Here is a 20,123-nt window from a genome sequence, read left to right as displayed (position 1 = left end):
CAATCCTCTTTTTATAAAAAACCAAAAAGAACATAATCTGGACCAAAAAGGCAGAGTTTAAACATCATAGCTCAACCGACCGATATAGATCTAAACTAAAATTACTAAAAATGCAAATGTATTGAGGAGCGACGGCATGATGCTGGCGCTGCCTTCACCGTGGGTGGTTGTGTACCATGTCGGAGTGGTGTTTGCTTTCGTCCTGAACACTGTCTTGTTGAACAAATGATGTGAATCATGTCATTCCATATAGGCCAGTTAATTTGTCAATAAACCCACACGTGGAAGTTGAAGATAAAGTGGTTACAATCCTCATGTGCCCTAGTTGGGCATAGAAAAAAGAACAATATTCTCTGCCACTCACCGTGAAGATGATGAAGCATGTCTTCTGTGTTTAACGATCCATGACATAAGCCATGAAAATACCTTGATTTTCAGCTCGCAACAACTCCAAACGCAATTTAAGAGAGGACCTAGTCGTGGACACGTGTTTGCCATGGCGATTTGGAGGAGCTTGACAAAAGCCCTTTTGTAGATGTCGACATTATCAACATTGATGAGCACCCCCAAAGTGGTGGCGATGGAGTAGGGGTCTGATGCGGCGCTTCGGGCTGACGGGTTGGAGGTCCCTTTCCGCAAGATTGCCCTGTGTTTCTAGGCTCGGCACCACGATAACCTCGGCATGGGTGGCGGTGTGGACAAGGCCAAAGGTAGCCTATGAGGTTTTTGGTGTGGAGCTCCCTGTCGCGAGACTACCCTCTGTTTCTGGGCTCGGGACAACATCAACCTTGGTGTGGGTGGCGGTGCCGACAAGGCCGAAGGTGGGATGAGAGGTATTTTGGGTGGCGATCCTTCCTACGAGCGGCGCCAGCAAAGTTAGCTTCTTCATGGATGACTTACTCAACGTCTGTGTCGCCCGTCGTTCCACCCTGGGCTAGGGTAGGAGCTTCGGACCCCGCCTCTAAGGGGGCATCCTTTGTCTTTGCTACTTCTTGAGTTTGCGTTGGTTTTTGCCTTGAAGAGGAAAGGGCGATGCAGCAAAGTAGAGATAAGTATTTCCCTCAGTTAAAAACCAAGGTATCAATCCAGTAGGAGAAACACGCAAGTACATAATATATGCACCTACACAAACAATCAAACACTTGTACCAACGCGAAAAAAGGGTTGTCAATCCCTTTACGGTCACTTGAAAAGGTCAGATCTGATAGAGATAGATATAAAAAATTACTAAAATGTAAAAGTAAATAAATTGCAGCAAGGTATTTTTGGTATAGAGATCTGAAAATATATAAAGGAAAATAGACCCTGGGACCATAGGTTTCACTAGAGGCTTCTCTCTTGAAGGCAAATAATAAGGTGGGTGAACAAATTACTGTCAAGCAATTGATTGAAAAGCGCAAAGTTATGACGATATACAGGGCAATGATTATGAATATAGGCATCACGTCCATGTCAAGTGAACCGACTCCTGTCTGCATCTACTACTATTACTCCATACATCGACTGCTATCCATCATGCATATAGAGTATTAAGTTCATAAAGAACGGAGTAACGCCTTAAGTAAGATGACATGATATAGAGGAAAAAACTCAAGCAATATGATGAAAACCCCATCCTTTTACCCTTGATGGCAACAATACAATACGCGTCTCGCTACCCCTACTTTGTCACTGGGTGAAATCACGCAAGATTGAACCCAAAACTAAGCATCTCTCTCGTTGCAAGAAAAACCAATCTAGCTGGCCAAACCAAACCGATAATTCAAAGAGAAATACAAAGATATCAAATCATGCATATAAGAATTCAGAAATGATTCAAATAATATTCATAGATAAGCTGATCATAAATCCACAATTCATCGATCTCGACAAACACACCTCAAAAGAAGATTACATCGGATAGAACTCCAAGAATATCGAGGAGAACATGGCATTGAGAATTAAAGAGAGAGAAGAACCCATCTAGCTACTAGCTATGGACCCGTAGGTCTGTGGCAAACTACGCACGCTTCATCGGAAGGGCAATAGGTTTGATGTAGATGCCCTCCATGATCGAATCCTCCTCCGGCAGGATGTCGAAAAAGGCCCCAAGATGGGATCTCACGGGAACAGAAGGTTACGGCAGCGAAAAAGTATTTTGGTGGACGCTTCTGGTCGTTTGGGAATATTTGGGAATTTATAGAGGAAGAATTAGGGTTAGGAGAGCTCCGAGGGGCCCACAAGCCCTCAGGGTGCCCCTCGGGGCGCGTCCCCTAGCTTGTGGAGTCCTCGGGGCTCCCCTGCCTTCAACTGCAAGTTGCTGGTTTTCTTCTGATAAAAAAAAATCATTACGAAAGTTTTATTCTGTTTGGACTCATTTTGATATTCCTTTTCTGTAGAACTCAAAACAAGGAAAAAACAGAAGCTGACACTTGGCTCTATGTAAATAAGTTAGTCCCAAAAATAATATAAAATAGCATATTAATGCATATAAACATCCAAAACAGATAATATAATAGCATGAAACAATAAAAAATTATAGATACGTTGGAGACGTATCAGTCTTCGACCTTGTAGTTAAGGCATTTTCCTTCGATGCTTCTGCATGTGTCAACGTTCTTTGGCCGTTACCATCTAGTGCTTACATGGTTTGGTTGACTTCTCACACGACGAGGACGGCCCACGGTCGACATGAATGTTGATGGTCAAGAACAAACTATCGACATGGGGTGTATACGACGGCCTTATTTCGAAGTTCGTCGAACACGTGACACATCGATGTTTTTTTAATAGGGTCGGTTGCCTAGTCGGAGCTAGATCTACGTCCTATGAGGAAAGTCATCGATAGTGGTGCTCGGCGCATGGCACACTTTGAGGGTAGCCGCTTCCGAAGTCCCACGACTCCCGACTAGTCTAAGACATAGTAGATGCCTTGAAGTCCGGTTCCCAGCCTCCTGTTGAGCCAGGCTTAGGAAGGGCGTGAAAAAGTCCGGCCATCGTTTTTTTTTCTACTTTGAAAATGGTTGTGAAATAAAAAATCATGGTTTTAAAAATGTTCACACGTTTTAAAAGTTCACGGAATTTAGGGGAAAAAACTAAATTCAATAAAGCTTCGCAAATTCCAAAAACTTTTATGAATTTAAATCAAATCAAAATTTTAAAAAGGCTAACATGTATGAAAACATTTCGAATTCAAAAAAATATTCATAAAACTAGAAAGAGTTTGTAATGTTAAAACTAGTTCATTAATTTTAACAAGTTCAAGGCTTTTACAAGGTCCACGAAAGTAAAACAAATTCTGAACCTAAAAATCTAGTTCACCAATATTAAATATAAGAGAAATTGAAAAGCAAAAAATAAAATACTTGATTACCAAAAATGTTCAGAAATTTTGAGAAAAACCAATAATTTGAAAAAGTCGCCAGTGTGCTAAAAATTTCATGGATTTGTAAAGGAAAATCCCAAAAAGGAAAAGATGCATGAAACTTGGAAAAAAAAACTTTTAGGAATTTAAGAGAAGTTCATGAATTTATAAAAGTTCACAAATTAAGGGAAATTTTTTGAATTTGAGCAAATTTTATGAATTTGGAAAAACTTCATGTATTTTTTGAAAAAATCATAAACTTTGGAAAAGTTCAAGAAACATGGGAAATAGTTTCAGGAATCTGGGAAAAGGTCAAGAATTTAACAAAAGTTCATGTGTTTGGAAAATGTTTGTGAATTTGGAAAAAGGTGAATTTTAAAAAAAAAGTTCCTGGATTTGTAAAACTTACGAATTCCAAAAATAAAAAAATCATGAAAAGCAAACTAAGAAAAAAAAAGACAAAATCTTGAAAACCGAACAAACACCAGATAGAAAATTGACAGAAAAAACACATAAAAGAACCGATCACCATAAAATGGTAGATAAACCGCACCAACTGTACAGTGCTAAGTGTGGTGGCCCGATTCTGTCGGGGGTGTGCGCACCCCGTACGGATTAGCCTCTATTTCACATCTGAAACACGAAATAGGGTTTGGGGGTGACTATGTCTCACTGATATCAAGATGTAATGCACGCGTTAAGCAACCGCCAGAATCGGCCGGCCAAAAGAGGGCCACATGCCTTGAGTATTTTTCTTATTTTTTTCCACATTTCTGCTTTCGTTTTTTTACTGTTGTTGATATTTCTCAAATAATATAACTATGTTATAAAAACCACTTTACATGCCAAATTGAGAAATGTTAATTACACATCTGTAAATGTTAAACGTGTATAAAAATGTTTCTAATGTGTACGCAATGTGTGAAATGTGTGTTTTAAAAAGTAGACACCAAAACATATATTTAAAAAATTAATCTTGTATTTAAAAATGTTAAACGTGTATAAAAGAGTGAGCAATCATTTATGAAAAAAGTAGACATCAAGACAAGTAAACAAAAAATATTAATCATGTATTTAGAAAATACTAAACATGACATAAATGTTCCTAATATATGAAAAAATGTACAATTGTTAATCTTGTATGAAATAAAATATGTTAATCATGTACTCCCTCCGTCTCATAATATAAGATCTTACTACATCCGATATGCGAGTATGTTTGATCTAATAATAACTTATATTATGGGACGGAGGGTGTATTCAATTTTTTTAAAAGTGTATATAAAATATGTACCTATGTACATAAAAAAGTGTATGCAAAAAAGTAGCTTTCAATAATATATGTATTACATGTATTTAAAAAAGTTAGATGTGTATATAAAGAATATCCCCAAAGTAGACAAAAAATCTACAATGTGTATGCAACAAACAAGACATCAATTTTTTTTAATGTTAATCATGTATTTGGGTAATCTTAAACATTTGTATGAAAATGAAGACGTGTATGAAGAAAATATACGTTTTAAATATGTTAATCATATATAAGAAAAATGTTCAACGTGTACACAAAAAATATTTCATGTATTTGAATAAAATATTAAACATATACAAAAAACGGTCATGTACTAGAGAAAAAGAGACAGAAAAAACGGATGAAAACCAAAAAAGAAACAAGGAAAACGACAAAAATCATTGAAAACCAAAAAAGAAAATGGAAATGACTGGAAAACATAAACAAAAAGAAAAGAAAACTATTAAAAATTAAAAATCAAAGGAAAAATAAAACCTGTGAGAAAAGATAGAAAACCAAAATATAACAGAGAACAAAGGCAAAGAAAACCGATGAAGAAATAAAAAAATAGAAAAGCAAAACAAAAGTAAGAAAACCCAACCATAGCAGTGAAAATAAGACTCAGAAAACCCACACTGGAAAAAAAATATTAATAACCGGACAAAAAAGAAAAAAAGGCAGAAAAACACGCTTGCTGCTACAGGACTGTGCCAGGTCGGTCGCGCCAGGCCTGGGGCTAGGAGAAAGTACATCTCACTGTAAACAGTGGCGGAGGCAGGGGGTGCCAGGCAGGGCCTGGGCCCAGGCCAACATGCAAATATTTCCACTAGGTACACTGAGTATTTATGCTAAGACAGTGTATTAGCTTTGTATTCCGTTGGTCTGGCCCTCCCCAAGCTAGTTTAGCAGCTCTTGGCCCTGTCCATTCAGGTTTTTTGGCTCCGCCATTGACTGTAAACGAGATGTAGCTCCCATGTAATAAGAGCTCCCCTTTTGGAACAAAACACGAACGTCGCTCAAGCTATAGTGAATTCGTAGCATTTATCCGGGCTGGGACCCCAAACCAAGTTTGGCGATTCAGGGTCAAACAGAGGCTGATCCGTACGGGACGCACACCCGTAACCAAAACAGACCGGCCCACTTAGCACTATTCACGTGGTAGGATTTTCCTAGAGATTTTTTGTAGTTGGTTCTTTTGTGTGTGATTTTCTTTTCGGTTTTTTCTCTGATTTTCGCTGATTTCTCAATTTTTCGTTCATCTATTTCCCCCTTTTTTTCTTCATTATTTTAATTCTTCCTTTTCAAATTCTCAATTTTTTCAATTCTATATTTCTCTTCTAAATTTACCTTTTCCGAATTTGCTTTGTAAGTTTAATGAATTTTTTGAAATTCGTAAAATATTACTAGAAATATTTTCCAAAATTGTGAACTTTTTTCTCGAATTCCTGAAACTTTTTTCCAAATTTATTTCTTTTTTCTCCAAATTCATGAACTTTTTTCAAAGTTGTGAACAATTTTGTATTCAAGATTACTTTTTCTCTTTACTTTTGCCATTTTGTTTTTCTAGTCATTTTTTAAATTTATGAACTAAGGTTTTCAGAATCACGAACAGTTTTCAAATTCATGAACAATTTTCAAAGTCGCAAACTCTTAATAATTCATCAACATTTTTTGAAATCGTGAACTTTTCCAAATTTATGATTTTTCTCCGGATTTGAACATTTTTCATGTGCTTATGTACATACATATACCTTCTTAGTACTATGATTAATTTTGATGTGCACTACAATTCATTAACGTACGTGATGTAGCTAGCCCGGTTAATGTTCAATTGACGTGCTGCCTTTCTGTAGCCGTGCTGCCTTTCTAGAGCGTAGAGAGATCAGATATAGCCACGTAAGGCAACTCCAACAAGTGCGTCAAAACGCTCCAACGAGTGCGTCAAAACGCTCGCAAATGTTCGGACCTTGTTGTCCGGACACGTTAGATCATCCAACGTTGTGTCTTAAACGTCCACTACGTCCTTTGGACGTCCAAAGTCTCACAAACCGAAAGCAAAGCTAGGAAAAATTTGGGGCATCCAAACCTCTATCACCTAGGCCTTCTGACACCCACAACCTACACAAAACCCTCATCTGAAACCTCGATTTTCTCTCTCCGTTTCACCCTCTCTTTTTTTTGAGGATCTCCGTTTCACCCTCTTGCATTGCATCCTCATAGTATGAGATCTACGCAACCATTGTACCACCCACTCCGCCGCTCATGCCTTGTTGGACCTCCACCATACAGGTCTTGCCGGACCTCCACCGTATAGATCAGAATCGGGTAACATTTGAGAATTTTATCAAAATGCATCAACAAATTCGCCAACGAGCAACTCATGACCAGATTCAGAATGATCTGATTGAGCATTTGTAATAAGTTAAATTTAAATTTGAACTTCTTTATTGTAACTTTGTATTTGAATTGTTGTTGCAATGGAATATCTGCAAAACATGATTCTGGACAGAGGGTGATATTTAACTTTAATTATTTTGCATGCTCCAGATATAGGAAAGAAATATGGACGAATATTTGATGCACCGGGTTGAATGATCGCCCCTATCGGCTATACGTGTCCGTGCACGTTTAGTGTGTCCGATTTAATGCACACATTTTTAGTTATACGAGCAGGACAAATGATGCATGACACCTAAACGGCCGGTTAGCAAGTTCGCAAGCCAATTACAATATCATTCATTCATTCATTCACTCTCTGACGCATGTTATCAACAAGTTCCATAACTATTAAGGGCTTGGTAGTGCTAACGGTATACTTGTAGGATATGTACTATATAGTTTGTGTTATGTGGTATTATTAAGGAGGATTTGTTATCAATGTTCCATGATCTATTCTCTGGACAGCTTCAGTTATTTCACTTAAATTTTGGAACAATAACACTACTTTCTAAGAAAACGGATGCTGTGAGAATTGAGCAGTTCAGGCCGATCTGCCTTCTCAATGTTAGTTTCAAAATTTTCACCAAGGTTGGGACTAATAGGCTCACACAGATTACGCATTCTGTGGTGCAGCATTCCCAAACTGCTTTCATGCCAGACAGAAACATCCTAGAAGGGGTGGTGGTCCTTCATGAAACGCTCCATGAAATTCACACGAAAAAATTAGATGGAGTTGTTTTTAAGGTGGATTTCGAGAAAGCGTACGATAAAGTCAAATGGTCATTCCTTCAACAGGCATTGCGTATGAAAGGTTTTGATGAAGCCTGGCGCCGCCAGGTAGAATCGTTTATGCAAAAAGGGAGTGTTGGAATTAAAGTGAATGACGACATAGGTCATTATTTCCAGACACATAAGGGCCTGAGACAAGGGGATCCGATGTCCCCAATCCTGTTCAACATTGTAGTTTATATGTTGACAATTTTGATAGGAAGGGCTAAGGAGGCTGGTCAGGTGGGTGGCTTGGTACCTCATCTAGTTGATGGAGGTGTGTCTATCCTACAGTACGTCGATGATACGATCATCTTTATGGAGCATGACTTGGCCAAAGCGAGAAATATGAAGCTGGTGTTATGCCTTTTTGAACAATTGACCGGGTTAAAGATTAACTTTCACAAAAGCGAATTGTTCTGCTTTGGTAGAGCCAATGACGAACAAGAGGCATATAGGCAATTGTTTGGGTGCGAATTGGAGACTTTACCTTTTACGTACTTAGGTATACCAATCCACCATCGTAAGCTGACAAACAGAGAATGGAAGTGCATCGAGGACCGCTTTGAAAAGAAACTGAGTTGCTGGAAGGGCAAGCTCATGTCATACGGAGGCCGATTAATTCTGATAAACTCGGTTCTCACGAGTATGCCTATGTTTCTTTTGTCGTTCTTCGAAGTCCCAGTTGGAGTTAGGAAAAGACTGGACTTCTATCGGTCACGATTCTTCTGGCAGGGCGATGAACTAAAAAGAAAATACCGACTCGCCAAATGGGATATCATCTGTCGACCGAAAGACCAAGGGGGTCTTGGTATTGAGAATCTTGTGGTCAAGAACAGATGTCTTCTCAGCAAGTGGATGTGGAAGTTATCGATTGAGACTGATGCGACTTGGGCGCAGATCCTCCGTAGCAAGTATCTTCACTCCAAAACTTTGTCCCAGGTGACAGCAAGGTCGACTGACTCACCTTTTTGGAAAGGGCTTATGAAAGTCAAAATAACCTTGTTCAATAGGACAAAGTTTATTATTGGTAACGGTGCTAGTACGCGATTCTGGGAGGATACTTGGCTCGGAGAGACCCCCCTGGCCATTCAATACCCGTCTCTGTATCGTATTGTTCAACGACGTGAGGCGTTCGTTGCAACGGTACTCCAATCCAACCCCCTTAATATTCAGTTCAGAAGGACGCTAGTTGGCAATAGTTGGGAAGAATGGCTCCATCTAGTAAGTAGACTGATGGAGGTTCAGCTATCTCAACAGCCCGATAAATTACGCTGGAAGCTTACTAGGTCTGGAGAGTTTACAGTTAAATCAATGTATGTTGATGTTATCAATTCAAGCTCGATTCCTAGTTCCAAACATGTTTGGGCTGTCAAAGTTCCTTTGAAAATCAAAGTGTTTATGTGGTTTGTCCATAAACAAGTTATATTAACAAAGGACAATTTGACAAAGCGTAATTGGACAGGACCTACTAGGTGTAGTTTCTGTGATTGGGATGAAACTATCAAACACCTTTTTCTTGATTGCCCGTTAGCCAAAGTTCTATGGCGGACAGTCCATATTGCATTTAATATTACTCCACCGAGTTCTGTCAACACGTTATTTGGAACGTGGCTTAATGGGATAGAGCCCGAAACAGCGAGACATATTCGCGTAGGAGTCTGTGCTTTATTGTGGGCAGTCTGGAACTGCAGAAATGATTTGGTTTTTAACAGAACAACAAATATTCATTTTTTGCAGGTTATTTTCAAGCCACTGCGTTGATCCGTATGTGGTCGCTACTCAGTCCGACGGAGGCCAGGGAGCGTTTGGTTACTGGATCTATCCGCTGGGAGATGGTAGCACAGGATATCTTCAACCGGTTTGGATGGCGGTCATGTAATAGGATAGACAATTAGTTTACCTATCTCTCTTATGCCAGCCGGTTGTGGCTTTTTATAGATAGTTTGTCTTTTGGCCCCTTTGGCTCTTTGTGAGTTCTCCTTTATTTTCGTTTTGAGACTTTAAAACCTTGTTGAACCTATTTATTTTTTTAATAAGTTGGCCGTATGCATTGTTCTGATGTAGAGGCCGGGGAGTCCTCCCTTTTCGAAAAAAAAATTGTGGTCGCTAGCTAACGTACACGAGTACTTAGCTTTAGCATGTGCATGGTTTATACGTGTGTGCCTAATAGCAAACAAATATATAGCTAACATACCTCTTTTTCCTTTTTGAAGACAGTCATATATATCTATGTGATACTAAATTCCATTTTTAATCCAACATAATGATCTAACCAATAGAAATATGGCAATTCTAACTGGTGAATGTTTATTGGGAAGGAAATCCCAGCAAACGCCCTCGCAGCGGTTGGATCATGATCAAACGATGGCCTTCATTTTCTGAAAAAAAAAAACTTTTTCTATGAAGGAATTACCATGCTAGTCCAAAGAAATTGCCACCCCTATAACTAAAATTGCGATGAATATTGTTTGCAAATACTATCCTCCCCAACAAATGTTTGCCGGTGGACTTAAGTAGCTATAAATATTAGTAAAGCAGCTTCCTTTTGATTTATCTTCCCTTTGGAACTTAAGTAGCTACAGCAGCTTAAATTTTCGCAAATTTTAACATGCTCCCTCTTACCCCTTGTTATTACATATGAGGTAATAAGATAAGAGTGACCATTAATTAATGTGATCAACGGCTCAGATCTACTACATACTCTTGCCTCTCATGTGAAAATAGGGGGTAAGAGGGAGCATGCTAAAACTGCTCTTAAATTTTACATATATAATACATGCATAGTAATTCAAATATTAATTCATTTGGTGTCGGTCCGCACCCCAGCATGGAGGTGTGGTATGCATCTTATATGCGTCCACTTAAGCTACCTGCACAGATGTCGACGTTGCATGATCTTTAGCAGGTTGGGTCGCTCACATGGATCAACTACTACAACCGCTTGCCAACCCACGCCTTTGAAAAGCTGATGATGATTGAACGGTTGATTTAGCCATAGTATAGTACTCCAGGAGGAGTACTACTTACTTCCAGAATAATCCATGCAACATGCGCACGAACGAACCTAGCTGGTGCAAATATGCCCCGTCAATCTTATAACTAAGGCGAGGATCTGCCCATTTTAGGATCCAACACATGCGTGTACAATTTATATTCTGAAACATAAATATACATATTATTGCAGTCAACTACTGTTCCTATGTCGTCGCGAAAAGAAAACTACTCTTCTTACGGTATATAAGTACCATGGTCACTGAAATTTCTGAAGTTTCGCATATTTCAGTGGGGTTCGAAATATTTTTAACCCCAAAATTTTGATCCAAATTCAAAATGAATATAAATTATTTTAAAATTCATTAAAATTAAGTGAAATTTGAAATCTCAAAATCCGAAATAATTTCCAAAATATGCGAAATTTCCGAAATTTCGCATATTTCAGTGAGCTCCGAAATTATTTTGTTTTCGAAATTAAAAACCTTGATAAGTACTGCCTCCGTCGTAAAATATAAGGTGTGTTTTTTCTTTATAATCAAACCTTTCTATATTTGATCAAATGTGTAGGAAGCAACATCTATGACAACAAATAAATAAATATAAAAATATATTTCATGATGGATATATGGTTCTGATCTGTTACTATAGATAGTTATACATTTTTCCCTAGGTTAAACTTAGAAAATGTTTTTTTTACATAAAATAACATGTCTTGCATCTTTGAACAAAGTGGTTTTGTTCGAACCATGCAAGAGATCCAGTTACATGTGATTAATATAGAAGAAGAGAGGAGAACAAAGACTCCGGGTATAGGATAGAGTGATTTTTTTTCTTCCGGAATACGTAAAGTTTGCGTATCTTTTCATTGAAAGAAGAAATTCAAACGAGAACAGAGTGATTAATTCCCGTAGGATTAACAGTTACTACTAAAATTCCATTATAACTTCCCTTCAAAAGGCAGTAACCGAGAGAAATTGTTAATCAACAGCTCTGGATTGACAATTGGAACCAAGCAATGAATTAGCAGCCCACGTTATGCTTCGGCTGCAGGCTGATCGCGCTGACCGTTCAACACGCGCATATGCGCCCCACGTCGGCGCTCCTTTGCACATGCGTGCATGATATGCATGTTCTACCTACAACATACCAGTACATACGCGTTGAGTATAAATAATTACCTAGCTAGGCGTATTATATATGTACTCTTTACCTGTATTTCTGAGTTTATTTTAGTTAGGCATAGCTCCATCTCCATGCGCCTAGTACATCGGCCAAAGATGATTGCAACTGGCCGTACTTGTCATTGGAAAAGTCCCAAGTGGAAGATGTGAGTACGCCATCGCTCTCTCGTTTACGTCTCCTGCCTGCCTGCTGCCTAACTAGCAGCCATTCATGCACGGCAGGGTTCCATCCAAAACCGCCCGGTGGCTTTGGCTTGGCCTGTGATGGATGTGACCACAAGCTTGTCACACGCCATGGTGCTTTCAACAAACCAAGCAGAGCGCTACGTGTCCAATTAATTAAAGGTGTGCAGTCGGCTTAATTTTCGCTCATCGATGGGTCACAACTCACGACCGACAGTGCATAATACAACTCGGGCAACATCGATCCTTGTAAAGAAAGTCAAAAACAGCATTTGAAAATCTTAGAAAACTTCTTCTTGTTCAGTACGTGTAGATGTGAACTAGTATGTGCTAAAAGATTCATGAATTCATGCAGATTCAAGAAATTAGAATCCGATTAGCTGAGTGCATGTGCAAAGCGAGAGCTAGCATGTGCGGAGAAAGTTGAGGTAAGGTAAGGCAGGAGAGAAAGTTTGGATTCCCATCCAAACCTCTTCATTGGCCACAAATATGTGCATACATACGGAGGGGGAGTATCAATAAACATGCATGTGTGAGACTACATAGACCGAAAATTTGCATCAATATGTCCAAGAATTGGTGTGCAGGGCAGTTCTTTGCAATAGGTGCTCATGGCTCACTGTCCATGATCAATGGGAAATCGGCGACGTTGCATCGGGTGTCCATACTTGGAACCATTTCTCTCATGTACTGAATGATGGTGTTTTCCTGTCATAGAAGTATAACTTATGAAAACAAATCTGTTTTGAAGAAAATGATACTAAAAGATATGCATGGTTGCTCCTGCAAACCACCAAAAACGGGTAAGAGATAAATGATTATAAAACTACATGTGTACCAAGTTTTTCAAAAAGTAAACAAATATCTAAATATTTCCAACATATAATTTTATAAATGCACATAACACTGGAATATGTAAATATCTATAAATAAATGGACATCAAGGGTGGCTACTTGGGTTTAGGGTTTAGGTACTTGTGCATATCGATTTTTTTTCTCTAAAATGTTCATGCATGTGCACCATGCTAAAACATGAGCACCTGCAAAAATAAATGCAAATATGTTCAACTCTTTCTTGCAGGATGCTCAAAATAAAATTGATGGACTGAACATCCATCAAGAAGGTATTATAATGCCTCTAGGCCACATAATATGCATGGAGCGGGTGTCTTGCAGTAGGATGTCATAAGGGAAAAGGAAAAATTATTGACATGGCCTCGGAGTCTTCCTTGGATAGCCATGGGGAAGAAGAATCTACAAAGTCCAGAACCATTGTTTTCCATGAGTGATAATGATATTCTCTGGCAAATAAATTGATGTATGGATTGATCTGTCGGTGTGCTAGGGTTGATCCGTCCATTTCTTAAATCAAAAGTGGCACAAATTTCCTAGTGTTATGTACAAAATAAAAGTCTGAATTTTGTGAGTCAAATTAGGAGGTGAGAATTACAGCTTACTCAAAACATTATTCTGATTTGATTATGAGCGCGCATGACAATATGAAGAACCCTCAATATATCAAATAAACACGAATGGATACACACGTAGTACAAAAAGAATGGGTAGAAAGAAGAAAGGGAGGACGAATGAAAAGGAAGTGGCAGACTAAGGCATAGCCTAGTGGTGGGAAGGGGCTGATGCCTTCCCACCCACCCAGGTTCAAGGCATGGTACTTGCAATTTGGAGTTGTTGCATCAATCATACTGTAGGGGGTTCCCTTACAGTCTTTCTGTCAAAAAAAAAAATGAAAAGAAAGTGTGTGCCTGCAAGAAAAGCATACTGCGCTTTGTAGATTTTGGGATTAAGCAGGAGGTGGGCCCTAGATGACATCCCAGACAACTCATGATGAACTAGTTTTCAACTGAAACGTCCAAATTCTTTTGATCATATATTCCACAGGTTTGACCTAGTTGGATCAACCATCTCACATTATATTCAATCACTCAATCAAGGGATCTAACATGACCTCGTTTTTCTTTCCTCTCCCTCTCCTGTGCCACCCCATGCCCTACTTTAATCATAAGCCAAACTAATCCTATAATGGCTAGCATTATACGAGATAAATAGTAACATGGCATATGTTGTATCTAAGAGAATTAACGGTTCCTGTTACTTTAGGCCCATCTCAAATTTTGGACTCGACTACAAATTTGACGTCAGATTTTTTACCATGGCAAATCAAATGTTTTCATGAAAAATTATGTTCTCCGAGGATGGCATGTTTAGTTGACGAGCATGACAAATCTGCCTCAGTTCATTTTTCTGTCAGAAAATTGCCGTGCTTGCACACTAAATTTACTATCGTCGCGCCAATATAAAAACTTCAAATTTGCCATGCCTAAAAATTTGAAGTCTGTTTTTTAGTATTTTCGTAAATTTACTCTAGTTTAAAATTGAAGAGATGAGAACAGGGTGTCACCATATTGGCTAGCGGCTAAAAACTGTCCGTGTGTGTAGCATTGCCGGAGCTAGCTAGCCTACCCACGCTCGAGACATGGATTAGCGCGTGGTGGTTAGAGTTTTTTTCATAAAAATATGCCTTCAAGAGCCAGTTCTGGATGGTTTCGTTTTTTAAAATTGGAGAGGTAGTTTATGATGGCACTATATATGATCAATATTTTGTATTGCTCTGTCGATCGATCAGTGTAACACATATATACTGTATAACCGTTTTGATCAATATATATCCACCCAAAAAATATGTAAATTAATAGGAATAAATTAGAAGAAATGGAACTGCTCTACGCTAGTGCGAATCAACCAATGCGCCGGGGCTGCAAGCTCGATCGGAGCGGCTACTCTCTGAGCATGGCCATGGCCTTGAGGAGCACCGGCTCGAACCGCTGGAGGTCGAGCTTCACGTCCTGCTTGCCGAGGTAGTACTCCGCCACCTTGCTCCACCCGCTGCGGTGGATCGACTCCGGGTCCTTGACCGCCGGGTGGTCGCGCCCGAGCGTGTCCACCAGCGTGCTCTCCTCCATGCCGCACGAGTAGGCCATGTACTTGAGCCCCATGTCCACCGCCGGCGTCCCGAAGTCCACCTCCCCGATGTGCTCCATCTTGCCGAAGGGGTTCACCTGGATGAACACCGCCCCCGTCGGCAGGAAGAGCGAGTTGGTGAGGCCGGCGCCGTGCACCCCCATGAGCACGTCGGCGGCGTTCACCTCCCGCGCGAAGTCGCCCACGTCCACGTTGAACGGCGGGTCCCCGATCACCACCTCGAACCCGATCCGCTTGGCCAGCGCCACCACCTCCGCCACGTTGACCAGCTTCCTCGGGTGGCGCCGGGAGATGATCATCATCCTCGGCTTCTTGTCGCTCCCGGCGGTGACCCTCATCGGCGCGGCGCGCGGGAGCGCGAAGACGTTGCGGAGGAACTTGGTGAACTCGGGCATGGAGTGGCCCGTGGGCTCCTTGGTGGGGTCGATGCTGAACTCCTTGTGCATGCGGATGCCGACGACGGCGCTGGGGAAGCAGCGCACCTGGTCGTCCTTGTCCATGTCCACGACGTCGTACCGGGAGAGCCGGGCGATGATGTGGCGGTACTTGCCGGCGTACCATGGCTGGATGTTGGTGACCACGAGCTGCACCTCGCCGTCGAAGCGGGACGCCTGGAGGTAGAGCGGGATCATGACGTCGCTGAAATCGTGCCAGTAGTTTCCCGTGAGGCCGCCCATGGCGAAGACGAGCGCGGGGACCTGCGAGGTGACGGCGCAGCGGGGCGCGTCGGCCGCCGTGGGCAGCTCGCGCACGGTGATCTCCTTGATGCCGGACATGTGCTTCCGGGAGTAGGGCAGCACGCGCCACTCCTGCGGGTTGGGGTTGCTGCCACCGGACTCGATGGTGGGCGGGACGAGCACCGTGTGGGTCGAGCCGTGGATGCGCACGCCGCCGCTGCCGCCGGCGAGGTCGCAGACGTCGGACGCCCACGGCCCCTGGATGTCGCACGCCGGCTTCTTCGCCGGCGCGCTCTCCTCCGCGGTGGTCACGATCTTGCTAGCCTCATCTGCATGCATGGATAGGCATGAAACATCATTACTTCATCATTTTTCTCTCGGTGGAATTGTGACGGAGCAAAGTTTGCACCGGACAGACACGTCTCCGATCTCAAAAGTGAGTTCTTTAGATTGATTGGCCTGAGATCCAATCGAAACTTGTCGACTTTTCTCTTGATATCGATGTATTTGGAAGACCGAAGACGTACCGATGGGCTTGGGGTCCTCCTCTGTTTCTGAGTTGGGCTCCTCTGTTTCTCTGTGGGGCTCCTCGTCGACAGGTGGTGGCTTCTCTTGTACTTGTTCATGCTCTGGCAGAGGTGCTTCCTCCTCTGTTCCATGCAACACAACACATCACATACATGGTCAGGACCCAAAAAATCTGGTTGAATTTTGATGATCAGGAGAACGGGGAGCTGGTTTAGTTACTTTTGACGGGGAGCTGTTGCTGCTGCACCGTCTTCTCTGCCACGGCCGGGGTGGTCGGCGTCGGGTGCGCCGCCGAGGTCCTCCGGATAGCTGCAATTTTGAGCCGAATTCTCATCAGTTTCAAAACCGAGAGCTTGATGAGTTGGACTGTGGTTCAAGTTGATGATTCAAGAACAGGCAAGGCAAGAACATGTCCATGCTTTGACCAAGTCTTGTATTCACAAGTAGTAATAAACATGCAAAAGATGTTCAAGTAAAGGTCCCCTGAACAAGAAAACAGCAATTCTTTGGGCCGAAAGAAATTGCAGCTTTTGAGGTGAATGAATCACATGCTTGCTTGCCCCGATAAAGCGTGCAACAAAAATGAACACAAAGAAAACAACCATGGCGGAGCAAGCAAGAACTCATCGATGAGGACGAGACGCACCGTTGGGCGCGGCGATGGCGAACTGCTCGGAGAGGGTGAAGTAGGTGAGGAGGACGAGGAAGAAGCCGAGGAAGAATCCCACGCCGACGTACTTCTGCGCCGCGCCCCGCAGGCTCTTCACCAGCTTGGCGCCATGGTCGTCCCCCATCGATCGATCTCTCCCCCTATCTCTTCTTCCTCCTCTCCCTCCCGTGAGTGAATCCTTTCTCTTTCTCTTTCTCGTGTATGTATGCGCGTGTGCGGGTGTCCTATAGCTTAGCTAAAGAAGGTAACGGCGATGGCGCCAACTACTCCCTGACGCGGGAGAACCTTCCAAGAACACCTCCACACGGACCAGTTCGCTCTCTATCTCTTTGCGAGGAATAATGGACTTTATGGCCGCCCACGTCAGGTGAAGGGAAGAGGACCTTGCCAAATTGCCCAAGCAACTCTCCCTCCTCCTCCTGATTGCTACGTCTGCAAATTGATTAATTATTATGCAGTACATATCTTAGCTGTGCTTTCATTCGTATATATATGCTCTCTGTTGTATGACTAGTATGTAACCAATGTTTGGTTACTGACTTACTGTAAGAAGTAAGAAGAAATATTACAGCTAAATAATCACAAGTAGGCAGAAAGTTCTTCCAGATCGAACTAATTAGTAGTAGTATACTGGGGTTATGCCCTGTTTTGGCTAGCCATTATGGGAGCAGTTGGCTCATGATTGAGTAGGGCATGGGGGTGACATTGGCATAGGAGAGGGGATGGAAGAAAAACGAGGTCATGTTCCATTCCATCCATCCCTAAGGCACTGATTGATTGAAGATGATTATATGAACGTGAGGTGGTTGATCTAACTTGGTCAAACATGTGGCCTATCTGATTGGAAGAATTTGGATGTTTCAGTCATGACTTGTCAGGGTATGCCATCCACGGCCGGCCCACCTCCTGCCTAATCTTTTTTGAACCTACAATATGCTTTTCTTGCAGGCACACACTCTCTCTCTTTCTTCCCCCATTTCTTTCTTCTGCCCATTCTTTTTGTACTATCTTGTTAGGGCTCCACAACAATTACCCTCAACTATCCTCCATTAACACCAATTCGAGCTACAAGTAGAGATTCATGGGGGAGATCAGAGGAGGGATGAGGAGTTCTGCTGTTACAACACGAAAGGGGAAAGTAGCTATCCTGCCAGCCACTCACACGCTATCTACTAGTTTAAGTATCTTGCCCACATGGGCCCACTCCGGGCCAACCAGCCGAGCCGGCAGGCGAGGCTGTCTTCTGGGCCGGCCCAAGTCTTGTACTTGATCGCTTGGTGCCTCTGCATCTTGATCACTGCTGCTGACAATCCCTCCCTTGTTAGAAACGGCTTGCCCCCAAGCCGGTGCTCTTGGAAAGTTTTGCTTGAGTGTCACCTTGTCTTCCCATGTTGCCATCTCCACAGGAGTGTCGCTCCATTTTACTAACACTTGCACTAGAGAATTTGAGCCACGACGTACCACTCGCTGCTGCAACACCTGTTCTAGGAACTGAAACTGTGTATCAGGAGAGGGGAGTTGAGGCAGTACCTCTTGAGCTGGGTCGAGTACCTTCCGCAGAAGGGAAACATGAAGCACCGGGTGCACATGGCTGGTAGCCGGCGGAGCTAAACGATATACCACTTCGCCAACGCGCTCGACAACTTCAAAAGGCCCATAGAACTTGAACGCCAACTTGTGATTTGCTCTTGGAGCGACAGAGGACTGAAGGTAGGGTTGTAGCTTCAGAAAGACATAATCCCCAACCGCAAACACTCGCTCGGACCGATGCTTATCTGCATGAACCTTCATGCGCTGTTGTGCACGCAACAGGTGCCGTCGAACTGATCCTAGGATAACTTGACGGTCATCGAGCCATTGTTGCAGATCAGACGACTGTATTGTATTCTCAGCTATCAATCCAAAATGACGAGGTTCATGGCCATAAATGATCTCAAAAGGAGTCTTGCATGTGGCTGAGTGCCAGTTCGTATTGTACCAGTACTCGCACAGCGGAATCCATTTAGCTCAGCGTGAGGGGTGAGCACTAACAAAACATCTCAGGAAGCACTCCACTTGTTGGTTAAGTCGCTTCGTTTGCCCATCCGTTTGAGGGTGACGCGTTGTACTCATGCACAAGAGGACACCAGCTTTCTAAAAAAGCTCCTCCCAAAATTGACTTGTAAATATGCGATCTCGATCAGAGACAATAGAGCGAGGCATTCCATGTAAACGATAGATAGTGTTGATAAAAGCTTAAGCCACCGTAACTGCAGTAAATGGATGGTGCAATGGGACAAAATGGCCGTACTTGGAAAGCTTGTCAATGATCACCATCAAGAAGTTATTCACCAGAAACTGGTAAGCCCTCGACAAAGTCCATAGTCACCATCTCCCAAGGCAAGTCAGGGATAGGCAAGGGTTGCAACAAGCCCGGATACGACACAGGCTCAGGTTTTGCTTGTTGGCATATCAGACAGTTTTTGACAAATTGTTTAATGAAGATGCGCATACCTTGCCAACGAAAGAGTTGTCTGACATGTTTGTAAGTAACTGGAAACCCTGAGTGACGACTAATGTGACTGTCATGGAAAGCACTCACAATTGTGTGCTGTAGCTTCTGATCTGCACCTACCCAAATGCACTTGTCCACTCTCAGCATACTTGCCTTCAGAGAAAACTTGCTGTCAGAATCACCTGAAGAAGCAAGTTTTTTGCAAAATATATGTACAAAACTTGTCTTGCGAGTAGCTGTGTATGATGTCATCAAGCCAAGCTGGTTGAGTAGTTGTTATGGGAAATAGTTCAGCCATAGTTTCAGCACAAGTATGGGGTTTTCTAGATAAGGAGTCTGCAGCATTATTCTCCACTCATTTTTATAGACAATGGAATACTTTAGCCCCAGTAATTTGGTCAGAGCCTTCTGCTGCCACTTGGTATGCAGACGTTGTTCAGACAAACTGGCCAAACTACGTTGGTCTGTTTTGATAACGAATTCTAACAGTTGCAGATATTGGCGCGAGTGTTCCCCAGCCAGCAAAATGGCCAAATACTCTTTTTCATAAAC

The 20,123-nt window shown here is 42.2% G+C and overlaps 1 protein-coding gene across 1 annotated transcript; it reads right to left on the bottom strand.

Annotated features, from left to right (window-relative positions):
* Positions 1 to 14,810: 14,810 nt before the first annotated feature.
* LOC109738618 (beta-1,2-xylosyltransferase XYXT1) lies at positions 14,811 to 17,434 on the bottom strand. The gene is made up of 4 exons (XM_020297712.4): positions 17,054 to 17,434; positions 16,627 to 16,716; positions 16,407 to 16,529; positions 14,811 to 16,208 (listed from the first exon to the last, which is right to left on the bottom strand). The coding sequence occupies exons 1-4, from the start codon at positions 17,199 to 17,201 to the stop codon at positions 14,998 to 15,000; spliced, it is 1,572 nt and encodes a 523-aa protein (XP_020153301.1). The 5' UTR covers positions 17,202 to 17,434; the 3' UTR covers positions 14,811 to 14,997.
* Between the last annotated feature and the right edge of the window lie 2,689 nt (positions 17,435 to 20,123).

The sequence above is a fragment of the Aegilops tauschii genome, chromosome 3 (assembly GCF_002575655.3).
Source record: "Aegilops tauschii subsp. strangulata cultivar AL8/78 chromosome 3, Aet v6.0, whole genome shotgun sequence".
In the NCBI taxonomy this organism is placed as follows: domain Eukaryota; kingdom Viridiplantae; phylum Streptophyta; class Magnoliopsida; order Poales; family Poaceae; genus Aegilops; species Aegilops tauschii.
The sequence above is the reverse complement of the archived record's forward strand: the minus strand, read 5'-3'. Positions and strand labels throughout refer to the sequence as shown.

What these genes read in the sequence shown, in the direction of transcription:
- LOC109738618 (XM_020297712.4), bottom strand. Translation starts at nt 17,201, where the DNA reads ATGGGGGACGACCATGGCGCCAAGCTGGTGAAGAGCCTGCGGGGCGCG. An exon ending in GCAACAGCTCCCCGTCAAAA is followed by an intron (nt 16,530 to 16,626) that starts GTAACTAAACCA and finishes TGCATGGAACAG; the next exon opens with AGGAGGAAGCACCTCTGCCA. An exon ending in GGAGGACCCCAAGCCCATCG is followed by an intron (nt 16,209 to 16,406) that starts GTACGTCTTCGG and finishes CCATGCATGCAG; the next exon opens with ATGAGGCTAGCAAGATCGTG.